Source organism: Drosophila eugracilis, unplaced genomic scaffold (genome assembly GCF_018153835.1).
Source record: "Drosophila eugracilis isolate 14026-0451.02 unplaced genomic scaffold, ASM1815383v1 contig_386, whole genome shotgun sequence".
Taxonomy (NCBI): Eukaryota; Metazoa; Arthropoda; class Insecta; order Diptera; family Drosophilidae; genus Drosophila; species Drosophila eugracilis.
In genome coordinates, this window is record NW_024573245.1 from 59,077 (window position 1) to 73,994 (window position 14,918).

The 14,918-nt window shown below is 37.4% G+C and overlaps 2 protein-coding genes across 7 annotated transcripts; both read left to right on the forward strand.

Annotated features, from left to right (window-relative positions):
* The first annotated feature begins 5,986 nt into the window (after positions 1–5,986).
* LOC108104183 lies at positions 5,987–10,664 on the forward strand. 2 transcript variants are annotated; one of them, XM_017210120.2, is made up of 5 exons: positions 5,987–6,184; positions 6,304–6,762; positions 6,966–7,097; positions 7,160–9,570; positions 9,633–10,664. In XM_017210120.2, the coding sequence occupies exons 2-5, from the start codon at positions 6,625–6,627 to the stop codon at positions 9,925–9,927; spliced, it is 2,976 nt and encodes a 991-aa protein (XP_017065609.2). In that variant the 5' UTR covers positions 5,987–6,184; positions 6,304–6,624; the 3' UTR covers positions 9,928–10,664. The 2 variants fall into 2 exon arrangements, with proteins under 2 accessions (XP_017065609.2, XP_017065608.2); XM_017210119.2 differs by having other exon boundaries at positions 5,987–6,762.
* A 245-nt stretch (positions 10,665–10,909) lies between these two features.
* Positions 10,910–14,765, forward strand: LOC108104184 (galectin-8). 5 transcript variants are annotated; one of them, XM_017210124.2, is made up of 4 exons: positions 10,910–11,014; positions 11,220–11,296; positions 13,431–13,546; positions 13,617–14,765. In XM_017210124.2, the coding sequence occupies exons 2-4, from the start codon at positions 11,228–11,230 to the stop codon at positions 14,638–14,640; spliced, it is 1,209 nt and encodes a 402-aa protein (XP_017065613.1). In that variant the 5' UTR covers positions 10,910–11,014; positions 11,220–11,227; the 3' UTR covers positions 14,641–14,765. The 5 variants fall into 5 exon arrangements, with proteins under 5 accessions (XP_017065613.1, XP_041674753.1, XP_017065611.1 ...); XM_017210122.2 differs by lacking the exons at positions 10,910–11,014; positions 11,220–11,296 and adding exons at positions 11,510–11,719; positions 11,785–12,160; XM_041818819.1 differs by lacking the exon at positions 10,910–11,014 and having other exon boundaries at positions 11,128–11,296.
* Positions 14,766–14,918: the final 153 nt, after the last annotated feature.

Here is a 14,918-nt window from a genome sequence, read left to right on the forward strand (position 1 = left end):
TGGGTTGTGTTTCACACGATTTATTCTGTGAGTGGATGGTGAGACGTATTTTGCCTTTGGACTTTTTACTTTGTTTAATATGTTGTATAATTTTCACAGTTGGGCCACCACGAGGCCAATAAAGGGCCTTCATAATTATTTTTATAAATTCGCAGGGCTGGAGGTTTCAATAAAAAATTTTGCTCCAAAAGGAATACAGAACATACATTCCGGAACATTCTACTGCTAGCTTAGTCTAAGTTATTATTTATTTGGTGTAATACACAATTTCAAAACGTTCAAAACGTACATTTTTGATTGCAAAAATTTGAACGGCGATAGTCCTAACCTTTATGAGTGCTTGCAATCTAGTAGTTAATTGCCTATCGAAAAGGAGGTGCAAATTTATTATCGCATAGTAATTCCGTTTCCGTTTCAAATATAATAACAATTGTATAGACACAATTTCATGCACCTTGAACTGCAAATTGATTTAGTTACAAGTAAGCCCAAACCGAAAAAGGTCTGCTAAATTGGAAGCCTTGAAAACTTCCCCATTACTTCTTTATAAAGAGATTATAACCCGTAAGCCTACGAACACATTCCATTGTGTTATTTTAAAATACTTACTCGATGAATAAATGGGAGTGCTGCCACTCAAAAAATATATAATGGTCCCGTTAATTGAAAAAATCATTGTGGAAAAGACCGCTAAAAGCGCAATCAAAAAATATATTAATGAGGGTTATACGGAAATTCAGCGTATTAAATTGTACTGTAAATTGAGTGTCAATTAAAAAATGTAGTTGTTGGTTGACTTCGGTGACTATAGACTTATACGGTCTAACTACTAACTAACTACCATATATATTGAACGTTCTATATACCAAACTTGCGGAGATCAGCAAAGAACTTTTTTTAACATTTGCTTCCATACTGGTATTATTTAGTGTCAGAAATTCTCTTTTCGTTCCATAAAAATATCCGACCTTATCATAAACATCATATAGTACTAAAAGCTGTTTTCTACAGCCAAGAAATATTATATTTACCTATCATTGGGTAGAAGAATAGGGCAAGAAAGTGCCGTAAAATCGAGTGGAGTAAATTTGGGAATCTAGTAACTAGCTTCATACGTTAATCATCCAGATAAAGAAATAAAGTTATTATTTTGTTACATGTTTAATCGAATGTTAATTTAGGCTTGTATGACAGTTAATGTTATTACAACATCGCATCATTGACTACTTTTGGAGTTTGCTGCTTTGAAAATTTCAAACTTCACAAATTAACTCATTGTCATTTTTTTGTATTACTGTGATACTCTGGCACACTGGTAGCTTTTAGTGTTTTGCCATCTCTGACTTAGGTGCTTGCCCTTGCCAATACAATTCGACATTGGCTACTTGTAGTACAATTTATTGCAAGTTGTTAACCTAATAATACGAAAAACACGTTCAATTGTGATAATGTTCCCTCATATACCAGTTTCTTGACCAAACACTTGCGAGGGATTTTGAAAGTAAAAGTTAAGTGACTCGAGTATGGGCATACATAAAGTTTGCCTTTCTAATGAAAATTAAATAAATGACGTATGTTTCAAACATTCAATAAACTGTATAACTGTATGTATGCCCGTCCCCACAAGCCAATATCTCACACCGTAGTTATACCTGTCAATCGAATCAGGTAGAATTACTTGTATCTGAATATTAAAGTAGTTTAAAAATGACTGTCTAATTGATGTTTACTTGACTTTTTTATATTAATTTTACTACTTATAAAAGTTATTCCTTCCGGAACAGTTTATGTAACTACTAAACCATTTCACACCCCAATATTTTTTGTTTTTTTCTTCTTGACTGCAACTTAAAGAATATAACAAATCGAGATACTGGTTACAGTCCATTTTCCAAGTTTGCTGCAACTTTTCCATTGTATAGATCAAACGAAAAGTAAGTGCCGGCGACCAGAACAACCGCCAGGCAAAAACTTCCGGAATCACAAGCCACGCCTTAATTTACGATAGTCTGGTTTGCATGACCAGCTGCCTAGCCTCAATTGGGTTTCTGCTATGATCGACTTTTAATTTTTTTCTTGACATGTGAGTATAAACAAATAAATGGAACCAATATTTTGAACTTTCAAAAAATTTAAATAGTAATCAATTCAAACGGAATCAATCAGTGCAATCTAATTAGAGCTCTAAAATTATTTTTTAGTCAATAGGGCTTGAGATTGTTTTCCGACATTTACTTTAAACCAGTTTTATATGTATTCTTGTTATTATATTTTACAAGTCCAGTTTCATATTCATTGTTTATTGAAATAAGTATTTTCAATGCCATTTAAAGGCAATAAATACAGTTTATATACAGTTTACCTATTACAATAGAGTTTGTATTAGTGTTATCACACTGTCCTGCACAGCGTCGATCCCGCAGCCAATTTAATAAAATTGTCACACTTTGTCGTTCAAAGTTAAGAAACAACGAACAGCACTGTAGGTTGAATAAACCGGATTTAAGCGACAAACTGTAGCAGTATTCAACTACAACTCCCAGGCATAGTGCCACTACCTTTTCAATTTCAACACGCAAAAGTGTATTACGCCAAGGCCGTTTTGCCAGCGAGACTGTTACCGACCTGATTATCTCCAACGAGGTACCAGCAGGCTTCTTATTGCCCAAGCTTTTAAGGTTTGAGTTCCGCCCCAGCCGTTGCAATGCGGAAGAAGCGCATATTACAGGTTCTTGGCAGACCCTTCATCGATCTTCAGTCACTTACTTTCTGCTTAAGGCAAGGGCAACATTTTGAATGAATAGCGCTACAAGATACCGTTAAACAGTGGTCGAACAAGTTCAAGTACGTTAAGTCTTCAAATTGATTGTTGCAAATGCAGCATGACCAGAAGAAAGCCGTGCAGATAGCCAATTTGACTTGCTTTCGAAATGCACACAATACGAGGGTTCCCTTGACTCAATGCATTACGAAATCGGCAACCTTCTGACTATAACGAATGAATAATCCGTTTGAGCCAGGCAATCTGTTTGTTGTTTCGCCATCAACTCGTTCCGCCCACAATTGTGAAATGGTTGCTCTGCATTCTGGACCAACTGTATTCACAGAGTAAATGACAGCTCCAACTTTCATTGTTTATTTGAGTGGTAAGCTCCGTTTGAAACTCACTTCGCCACTGGAACTGTAACAAATTGTAAATCAAATTGCTGGCCGGTTTCATAGCCCTCTGTCTGAGGTTATACGCAATTGCTTTTACTCAATCGGGAGCACTTTATGAGGTCTGGATGTCATAAAGTCGGTTGCCTTCCTTTCTCTGTCTGTTGACTAAAATTGTGCAGACAAATGTTCATAACATAGACAGACAACAAGAAAGCCTTAATCAGAACATTTTCAATTGATCAAGACCCCAAAATATATTCATTCAACATATTGGTCGTAATGTAAGGTATAAGAAGAGTAAACTTCTTCTAAATCGTACTGATTCATCTTTTACCAAACTTGAGACAAGGTTGGGTCAGGAACATAGGTAGTTCCATTACTAAGTGCTCAGGTGAGCTAACTGACTTACCAAGAAACTTAAAGCTTAAAATAACTAGACAATATATACGACTTAAAAGTTATTTATTAAACAGTCCTTTGGTTGTAATGTTATCGCGATACAGTTAAACTGGTTCGTCGTAAATGTGCCTGTTAATTTAAGTAAACATTTTATACTTGGCATTTCATCCATTGAAGACTTTTCTGTAATAACAAAAAAGGAGTGCTCTTTAATGACTTGTCTTAAATAAGTCTGATACCAGCCATCTTCTGCCCCACCCAAGCAATCCAATGTAGAATTGTGCGCTATGTGCCAAATACAAGATATTTGATCCTATCAACCGGAGTGCAATCGCGTTGAGTTTGTGATTCAATTGATGTTATATTATGACAAACCAGCTTTGACATTCCGTAGGTGCGCCCAAATCCCTTTATAATTTAACTCGGAGTATGAGCAGCTACTGGCCTATGCAAAATATTTTTCACAATGTGCTACCCGCACCCAGCATCAGTATAATAATATCGAGAACTGAGTATAACATTTCGAAGGTTAAAAGTAGAAATAAATATGTATACATTCTTACAATCTCTCAAACTGAAGGCATTTTTTGTTATACTCAGCAAACAATTATATAGTAAGTCCACAAAATGCCTTAAAATAGCTACTATTTCAAATGTGCGGTTAAAAAAATGTATGTGTGATTAATTTTTTAATTTTATACTTTCGAATTTATTGATATTTAAGACAAGTTATTTCAGCCTAAAAGTATGCTCATAAAATATGTTTGAAAAATATGTCAAATTCATGTAAGGCAATTTGCTGTTTACCATATACATTTTTATTTCATCTTCATCATCTGCATTACCCTAGTCGTATGCTGTAAAGAAATATAGAGATTATTTATTAATTTAGATAAAATAACAGTATAGACTAAAAAACTCGCCAACAAACCTACAACTGTTTAACCTAAAAACCTACACCTTCGGGTTCCCAGCCAAGTATACTCCCTTTTTTTAAGAAGAACGAACCCATACACGTGAACCACCCCGTGATAGAAGTCGAGGGACTTTTTTTTGTATTCCTATGTACACATATATTCTAAACATAGTTATACATGCAAGGTTGTCTGTTGGCTTGCAAATAAAGTGAAGACACACATTCTGAAATAACCGTGTCATAATAATTTCTTCTCTTTTTTTTAATTAAATTTTTGTATTATTAGGAAGCTTTTTAATACTTAAGTTTTTTGGCAGTCATACAAGAAATTATGGATCTAATCTACGATTTCTTGCATACCTTTCAGCTAAACAGCATGTTCAACTAAAATGTTTGCACTTCGAAGTGAATTACAAAGTTTTTAATAGTATCTACCATAACATATAGTTATTTTTAAATAGAGTTGTTGTCTTGAAATATACCAAGACATTACACGATGATCTTAAGTAGAAAATAAAAATGCATCTCTATTGTTGCAAAAATTTTACATGAAAGATAAAACATTTGCCTACTTATTTGTTTTATGTCGAATTGGAAAATGAGATATTGTGTTGTCTTATGTCAAGTTGGTTAGGCAGCCTAAAAGTGGCCGTTTGGCTCACATTTCTGATCCTCAAAAACTAAAGATCGGTTAATGGAATTGATAAGTTCTTAATTTAATATGCTTATGAATTGGCTTTAAGCCCATATATGTACATATGTATTTATGCATGCATGAACGATAACCATTTTTTTACGTTCACGAATACAAGTAAAAAAAAAAAGTGTATCACGATAGTACAAGGAAATAGCAGCAAAGGAGAAGAAAGATCATTCAGAAGCTCAAAAATAACCCACACAATAAGAAGCACCAAGACTCGCAAATGGGAGACGACTAGTTTATGTACTTACATATGTATGTATAAGAGTGGCAGTCCGACTAACCGACTGTCTAGTTCCCATTAGTTCTTGGTTAGGTGTTTAGAGGCGAGTAAACAGTGAAGGCAACTTGTCTTAATTCTACTTTGTGGCAAAGTGAATACCATTTTTAATTAATTTTCCTAATATTAAAATATTATTTTAAATAAGAAAGTCTGAAACATTATTTCCAAAGGCTGCCAGAAAAACATGGTAAAAGAAAAGCAACCGAATACAAATACGCCATTAAGGCCACTTTGATAGAGCGGAAAACTGGCTGTTAGCCATGAAGCAAACGGACACCAGGCGCTCACACAAGCGCATCAGCGCTCGTAAAACAAACAAATGTCGCGCTAGTGTGAAATACGAGCAACAGTCAGGCTCACGCACACCATCAGCGGCCCAACGAAATTGAATATGGCAGAGTAAGGTGAAGAGTACAGTAAGCCGTCTGCGTGCGACGGTGTGCGTGTGGGAATACACTAGTATGGGTGGGTGGTGAGTGTAATGGCAAACAGCAGCAACGTTTATTTCGCTCAGTTTTATTTCGTTTTCCCGTCGCAACGCAAGTGCTGGTGAAATCGGTGTGGCAAAAGTCTATTTCAAGTCGATAAAACTACCACACTTCTCCCCGGTTGCAAATAAGTGTATTAAAGAAAAGAATTCAGAGGAAACTACATATGTACATTTGTACATTTTTCCCAAAAACATAGCATAACGATTGCGGACAACGTGAAAAGAAGAAAGCAAATTGTCAGTACGAGAGCAAGATCAGTTTCCGAATTCCTCTCTCTCACTCCCTCTCTCTCTCTCTGACTTTACTCTCTCTCTGTTTTTCTCTCCTCTCTCTCTCTCTCTCTCTCTTCCTACAGACTTGCGCTCTTCGTTTTCAATGATCAATACATCCACAGTTTGTTATTATTTGTTTTTCATTCTGTCATTTGTTTTGCATGCTCTCTGAGGCCGCGCGACGACTTTCTCGAATTGCAAGTGTAAATTTCATGAAAACGAAGTAGCGTGCTAGGCAAACCACACTACAGAAAACAGTGTATGTGAATTCGTCGTGAACGCATAGTGAGTGTTTTACACCGCACCCGTGGGAGTTTTACCAAATGCACATCGTATTTTGCAAGCAATATGCTGCGTGTGGAGCTCTGAGTTCGGAAATAGAAGCACATCGCTAGACTCCAAGCATGGATGCTCAGTTTGAGCATTTATGTCGCATTTGCGCGGCCAACACGAAGAACAAAACCAATTCCGTGGTTGAGAGTGTGTTTATTTTCAAGACGCAAGGATTGAAGGATAAAATATCCCGACACCTTTACCTAAATGTAAGTTAATGATAAAATATACGCAAAATTTAGTACTGCCAGAAAAAATACCGAAGCTGTTGTGCTCCAGCCCTGGAGGTCGCTATTGAGCGGAAAGCTATGAAGAATATATTTAACGGGTTTATTTAAGGAAATGTAAAGAACAGATTTCAAATTTTTTGAAGTGGCTAAGACTTTTAATTTTCTAATTTCGTTTGTTTTAGGTGGCTGAAGACGATCCCCTGCCCAAGGTGCTCTGCAAGTCGTGTTACCGACAGGTGGAGGCCACTGCTTCACTCTCAAATATAGCCAAACACACTCAGCTTGTGTTCCAGGACTTTCTTCTAAGCACACTGGTAAAATGCATTTTTGTCTGTCATTTCAAAACGTTAAGCTCACCACCTTATAAAACTTTTAGCCGAAGAATGTGCGTGAAGCAGCCGCTGCTCAGCTTAATATGCCACCAGGTCCCCAAACCTCTCCCCAAAACGACGAAAATCCAAAGCAGGACGATGCTTTTCGTCCTATTATGCTCTGCCATGTACCGGAAACGACCAAGCCCCAGGTGGGCGGTAGCCCTCAAGCAGAACTCTTGGTGACCAATACTGCTAGTGGAATAAACAGGCCGAAACCCTTGGCATCTTCCTCCTCCTCTGGCATTGGTAAAGCTCCCGGATCAGTGAAGAGCGATATATCGCCGACGCGGCGCAAGAGCGTTTTTGTTGATGTTCGACACGGATCAACCCCAATGTCAATCGCTCAACGTTCTATGCAACAAGTTCCCTCTTTGGTGCCTCTTAATTTTGAGCCATCGGCATCCAATGCTCTGAAGAAGAGCCCAGACCCGAAACTATCGCCTGCTGGAGTAATTAACTTTATTCAGACGCATGGGCGCATAACAGGAAATGTACATGTTCCCATAAAGGACGACAACACCGGAAGCAGCAACCAAACAGCCACCAGAAATGCGCCCATATCTTCCGGAATACCGAATTTTACCAGTAATATGTTTCAGCAAAAAAGTAGGAATCTTAAAAAGACATTAAGCAATATTCAAGCCATGCGTAGTGGGCAGGTGTCACTACTTAAATCGGCGCAAAATCGAAAACCAGTTCAAAATATTAGCCCCTTGGGCTCAACTACGCTAGTTCCTCAATATGGGGGAGAAACTTCTGTAGAGGAAGCACTGCCGGAGCACATGATCTTTGCGGCGCCAAAAAAGAGAAGGGAGGATCATGAACTAGTTCCACAAACTTCTCCGATGAAGAAAGTTTTATCAAATACCACCATGATTATGCCGGCCACTCTAGACTTAACAACATCTGTTGACTCGCAAGATCCGAACCCCTTAAAATCCGTGCCTAATGCTAAAAGCTTAACTGATGCAATTTCCCTAGGAAGCGTAATAAGGGATCCAGACTTATTAATGCTAATTCTCAAGGCTTTAAAGTGGCCAGTGACAGAAGAAAATTGCGATGAGCAAATGTCACGGTTGAAGAGTTCAAAGTTCGGTGTTATAATGTCGGACAGCAACCTATTACAAGACACAGATCTAACACAACTTTTAGGTCCGTATTTGGCCCCCATGCTTCCAATTGTTCAACAAGATCAGCATACACTTTCGACCACATCTATTATCTCTTCTTCGAAAGCGACAAAAAATATACTAAAGCTGACTGATTTATCCAGCGCAATGCCTTACAAACTGCCGCCAGAGACTTCGGTTCAGTTAGTGCCCTCTAGTCCCACAGAGCAGGAGCTCCCTCAACGAAGAGACGGAAAAGCTAGCGTTCCAATAGTAAAACGTCACCAGCGAAAATTGCGAGTTCGCGATTTACATGCTGAAGATGAGGCAGTTCCGAAAATTTCGGTTTTAACTTCAAATGCAGCTCATGTTAGTAACGAATTATCCAATATCAATTCTATGCTCATTTCACAATTCGGGTCAAATCCAGCCGATGCGCTTAACGAGGCACTTATCTCATTGCTTCAACAGCAGCAACAAGAATCGAAAGCAGAGTGCAATAGTGCCAACATAGTTAATTTGGAAGATATTGTTCTAGTCGAGCCGCAACCGCCGCTGGAAGTTGATCCACAAATTTCGGAATGCGTTGAAGATAATAACTTATCTCCACAGGCCCAAGCAGCGCTAGCTAGCGCAGAAAAAAGACCAGTTTGTAAAAGGCGCAAGACTGTCATTCATTCGTCCGAAGAAGCTGTTTCTAAAAAGACCGAATCAAAAGATTTAATGTTTCCAAAAAATCAGTGTCAAGAATCATTCTTATTAGGGCAATCAAAAAAAATTAGAACTGAGAAAATATCATCAACTAAAGAATCAGTAAGTGAGTCGTCCCAGGCACCCACAAGTACAGTTCCAGAAGCCACTTGCGGTCCCATTGTTGAAGTCACAAATTCAGAGGAGAACCCTGAGGATACCGAGCCCGCCCCGGATAATGGAACCAGTGAGGATACTGAGGATAGCAAAGCTGGTTCTGTAAACATTAGAAAGCCGGAAGACAAGGCTGCGCTCGGTCAAAAACTTTTGGAAGCCATTGGCCTCCCACAACTGGGGAAGAATGTAGCTCCTGAAAACTCGCGAGACACCCTTAGAAGTGCGCTAAAACGCTCTATAAAGCAAGCCCAAGAGCAACAGCGTCAACTAAAGAGGGGCAAGCATGAAGAACCAGTAAAGCAACAGGCAGATTCCACGACCAAGCTTAGCGCCTCCGAATCAGCAGATGAACATAAGAAAGCAATTGCCGAGCGAGAGCTTGCCCTGCTGAGTCGGGGTTCAAAAGCCGGAGAAGAAAGCAAGACATCCGTTAAAGAGTGAGTTAGTTATACGTGGGCATATGTAGATGTTTATTTTAATTGTTTTGTAAATTTTTCAGTGATAAGTCGGAGCTTACCGATGTTAGTTCTTCTTCATCACAAAAACGCCGAAGCCGAAAATCAAAGACAGATGCTATCGTCGAGGATTCTGACTATGAAGAGAGAAAAAACAGTAGATGGGATGAAGATGACGACTTGCCATTGAAGACAGATGCAGAGAAGGCTTCGGAACGTTGTAGTAGCAGAAGCAGCAATCGTCCAACCCGCACTAGTAAAACGTTATCGAAGTACTATAAGGGACCATCTTCTAAATCGCAGCATGCAATGGGTACGCGCTCAACACGGCAGCGCTAGTTATTATTCTTTTTCTAAAGAAAATTTGATAAAACCAATTACGAAATATGGAATAAATATTGGATAATTTCAAGGGGCTTTTACCCCTTATAATAAATTTAGGTCCCTTTATGATACAAATTCGACTATGTACAACGTAGAAAACTTTATAAATATTTTAGTTATATTACCAGTAATATAAGCAATGACTAGAGCTCAGAACCCGTATTGAACTACTACCTAGTGCAACTATTCGAAAATATAACTCATTATGGTGTACTCTAAATTAACTTCAGTATATGAATACATCGAAGAATTAAAATGTAATATATGTATGTAACGATTAGGATTATTAAACTTGGAAGTCCGAAAACGCTTTTAGAAAGCAGAACGGAAAATATTTGAAGAGTAATGTTTTTCTTTATTTAAAATGTATTGATTAAGTTGATCAATTATAACTTTACCTAGAATTAAAAATATAATTTAACACCGGTCGCAATGAATATAAATACAGAACGTATACATATACATTGCATTTATAAAGTTTACAATATCACTGCAATTTAAATCATTTTGATAAATTTTTTGGTTTTTATCAATCTTAAATTAAAAAATGGGCCTTAATAAAGGGTTTTCTTTTTAAACCATATTTAACAATCTTTTTATTCAATCAAAACCATTGTGCAATTTCCGTTGAAAATAAATATTGAACCATTGGATAACATAATAAAAATTAAGTAATTTTACCAACAATTAAATCGAACCGTATATACATACATATACTGAAAATACGTTTATACATTCATAATAATATGTGTACATATATAAGTTTTGTTTTGGCGGAGGACCTAAAGACTTTTTTATTGGCAGAGGTATACAAAATAGCTGGAATTATGGTTTCAGCAATTAGTTTCCAATTTGATTACTTTCTTTGTATATACATACAAACATACATGTATGTATACAAATGTACCCAACCAGCGGTGTCTGAATCACCCAAGTCATTTGATGAGCATTTTGCAAAACAAATTATCAGTTCGAAGTGCCTCGCGACGCGTAGCGGTTGTTAAAATTGAGCAAAACTATATATGTATTTTCATGTGTATATGTAAGTAAATCATCTCAAAATGATTGAATTAATAAAGTCTAGAATTCCTACATTTTTTTTTAAACTACCATTCAAATTGTGATAGAGAACAAAGCCTTATCAGCAGCACACACTTGTAGATGTGATCCACTGAAAACAGCTGGGATTTTTTTTTAGCTAATACATTTTTAAAAGCAACTACTCATGAGAGAATAATTTTATACAGAAGTCAAGATGAGCTGCTGCTGTGGAAAACGAAAGCGTGAAAATGATGAAACCTACCAGAGATTTAAGAACGAGGAGGTAAGTTGGTGGATATTTTTTTGTGATTTATTTCCAATATATGCTTTGTTATTGATGGAATTTAATAGGAGTCAGGCAATGCCTTTACTGATATAGAGATATGCAGGAAAGTATGTGTGTATTTGTGCATAGTTATGTGTATGTATAGGCTCTAGTTACATTTGTGTTCTTGGACAACGCTTGTTATCACAATCAAAAAAACTTATTTTGGGTTCGATAAACAGTTTAGAGCTATAGGTGGCCTCGGTCAGACCGACATAAAATTAAATTCAGAAAAGGCCGTGCATAAATAAACCGCAATAGGCACACGAAATAGGGTGTCGGAAATACATACTACATATGTGTGTATATGTACTGTCAGTAAAACATACGTTCAAGTACTCTCCGAATTGTATGCAGAGAGCGAGAGAGCCAGTGAAGAGCGTAAGCTTGCCCATCACATCACATCTGCGTCGGCTAAAATTGGTAACCCTAGTTTATTTTGTTAGTATGACGACAATAATTCTCCTGGTCTGCCACTCTGTTCGGGAACTCATTGATCTGTCAGATGCGCTCTGGCAGAACGCATTTAATATTGACCGAAGTTTAAAGTATTATCGAGTCAAGCGTCGCTTGCAACTGTTTCGATTTTATTGCCGCGAGCTTTGGTTACGTCAGTCCATGAATAACGTTGACCTGATGCATCGGAAAACGGACATCGATTTTGCAGCTATCGAGGCGGGAGCAGAGTGCAGTCAGAATATGGATACTCTTAGCGACACACCGCGGGAGCTGCATACCAGGTTTCAGTATGCAGAGGGCCGGCACCTAACACCGTTGGATTGCTTCAGCGACATAGAGGTGGTTGACGGAAATGAATTTAAAGTACGTATTCAGACAACTTTAGTGCAAGAGTTTGTGTTGTTCTATTAAACCAGATGTGTATCTTTCCAATAAGACACCAGTAAGTTCCAATGCTTAACACATTATCTTCTCTTTCTGCGTCTCTGTTCTGACATTTTGCATGCTTCGTAGTAATTTCCAAGTTTTGTATTGTTCGGGGAGCTTTTAACAGCTGTTTCGCACAGTCGCGGCTTAAAAAAGTGGCGCGACAGATTCGATCCGAAATCAACCAGTTTAATATAGATATACAAAGTTAATCCCAATTGTATTTCTTTATAGCGATAGAATATCGACAGAAGCTGCAAGAAGCGACTTATTGGCATTGTATTTGTATACATGCGACTGTAAGCACATCTGTCCAGAGTCTAAGTGATATACAGGAGTCATTTGTTGTTAAATGAGCTTTTTGGCGTTGTCATAGCGATGAAGTTTCCATTTGGTTAGAGCGAGTCATTCGCAAAGCATTTGCCGAACAATAACAACTACGGCCAAATATCAGACAATTTGACCAATAAAATTTCTTAAATAACCTTCACATATTTATTCCTCTGTGTTCCTTAATACTTTCAAAAGAACTCTGCAAGCGCACATATTTTTATTCAACTGGAAAAAGCTTTTTAAGTATATTTTATACTGGCGCAGTAATATAACAATAAATAAGTATGTATTTTTAGTGTTTCATGCTGTAGTCTGCGATAAACATATGTAAAAGCACTTCAAAGTAGACGGGAATTAATTTCCCTGGGTTTTATTTTTAAATCTAACTAAGGATATAAAATGTGTCTAAAGGTTATACGTGAGAAAGTTTTTTGCTGTTGTGTTAAGGCGGAAAAGAGCGGATTGAATGAGGTAAGCCAACAGTGAACAGTTTTACACAGCGGTATGCACCCAATACATATGTACAATGTATGTAGTTTAAAAATTGAAAAAATAAGTTTTTTTGTAAATAAATTTATAACCTTACATTTTATGTCGAAATAGTATTATATAGTTTACAAAATCAACAAAAATGACTCTTCGCTTTAAGCAATTTTGGTTTAAATTAAATTGGGGACACATATATGTATATATACTTGTTTTGGCGTTAGCTTACGATATCAGTAGGCTCAGCTAGTTTTGGTATATTTTGAACAAATAAGATCTAAAAAATGTATTTTCTTGATTGTTACTATGACCTGGCAAGACAAATGTCCACAATTATAATAAGCTTTAATATTGATTAAATATTCAGCTTATTAAATTCAAATTATAGGCGTCATTTTACGAATATTCAGATGCAGCCTCAAAGTACTTTAACGACCAAATTGGCCAATTGAGCGAAGGGGTCAGTTTCACCATTACCGGAACTTTAGCAGTTAACTGCGAGAGGTAAGCTGTATGAATTTATATGATTCTTCATTTAATGTCATAAAACTTTCTTGTGATGTACACTTGGCAGGTTCTCCATCAACCTTGTTCATAATAATGAGAGGCGAGATGTTGCTCTTCACATTAATCCTCGGTTACCACAGAACTATATTGTTCGTAACACCAAAGTACATGACATATGGGGCAGCGAGGAAGTCTCATCGGCATTGCCCTTTCTCTTAAGTCGCGGTGACAAGTTTTCAATTCAAGTGCTTGTTACTGAGGCATGCTATATGATATCAGTAAATGGCCAGCATTTTGCAAGTTACACTCATCGAATCCCTTATAGGGATATATGCATTCTAGAAGTCAAAGGTGATGTCAGCAATGTGGAAATGCTGCGTACCTTGGTGTTAAACTACCCTGAACGATTACCGGAGACAACGACAAAAGACATTGAGCTCCACATAGATGATGAGTTTGATGAAATCGACGCCAGCGTCGAGGAGGCTGTCAAAATACCTCATGAGTGGTGCCTTATCAGAGCACCGATCACACAGTCGGACGGTTCACCAAAGAGTAGCCACAGTTCTAACGAGCTTGGGTTAACCTTACCATATTATGGCACACTGCCGCCAAATTCATTGGTCGAAGGCCGATGCCTAAAGATTGAAGGGCGAGTGCGCTTGCTGCCACACTCCTTCTACATAAACTTACAAAAGGGTCAGGATATATGGCCCCATCCTGTCATAGCATTCCACTTAAACCCACGCTTTTCAAAAGCAAGTAGTGGAGCTATAGGAAAGGCCGTAGTCTGTCGCAATGCCTGGTTCGATGGTGGCTGGGCACTAGAGGAACGTTCTGAATTTGACACAAACTTCCGTCCTGGTCGAACATTCAGTTTGGCCATTGTTTGTACAAAAACCGCCTATGAGGTATATGTGGATCGGCAATTTATGACTGATTTTAAATATAAGGTCAGTCCTTCGGTGGTTGATACCGTCTACATACAAGGTGATGTAAAACTGTGGAATGTAACTCTGGAACAAAATCACTTGATTAAAGGCAGGAAAGTACGAGTCTATCACAATCCTTTGTGCACTGACGAGTATTAGCCGTAAGTGGATTTACTTGTTATTGTTTTTATAGTCACTAAGCGACAATAATTAACAGCAAGGTTTTATTAATAAGCATTGTGAAAAAATTATTTTTAAATAAAAGTTACTGAAAGATTTTCTAATTTTCATTATTGTAAACTTTGTGTTATTTATATTTATACAAAATAATCATACAAAAATGTTTACATCTCTTTCCATAATTCTTCATTCAGCATAAAGAAGGAATACAACATTTTTTGATGGCTATCTTGTACTAATATGTCAAATTCGGTGTA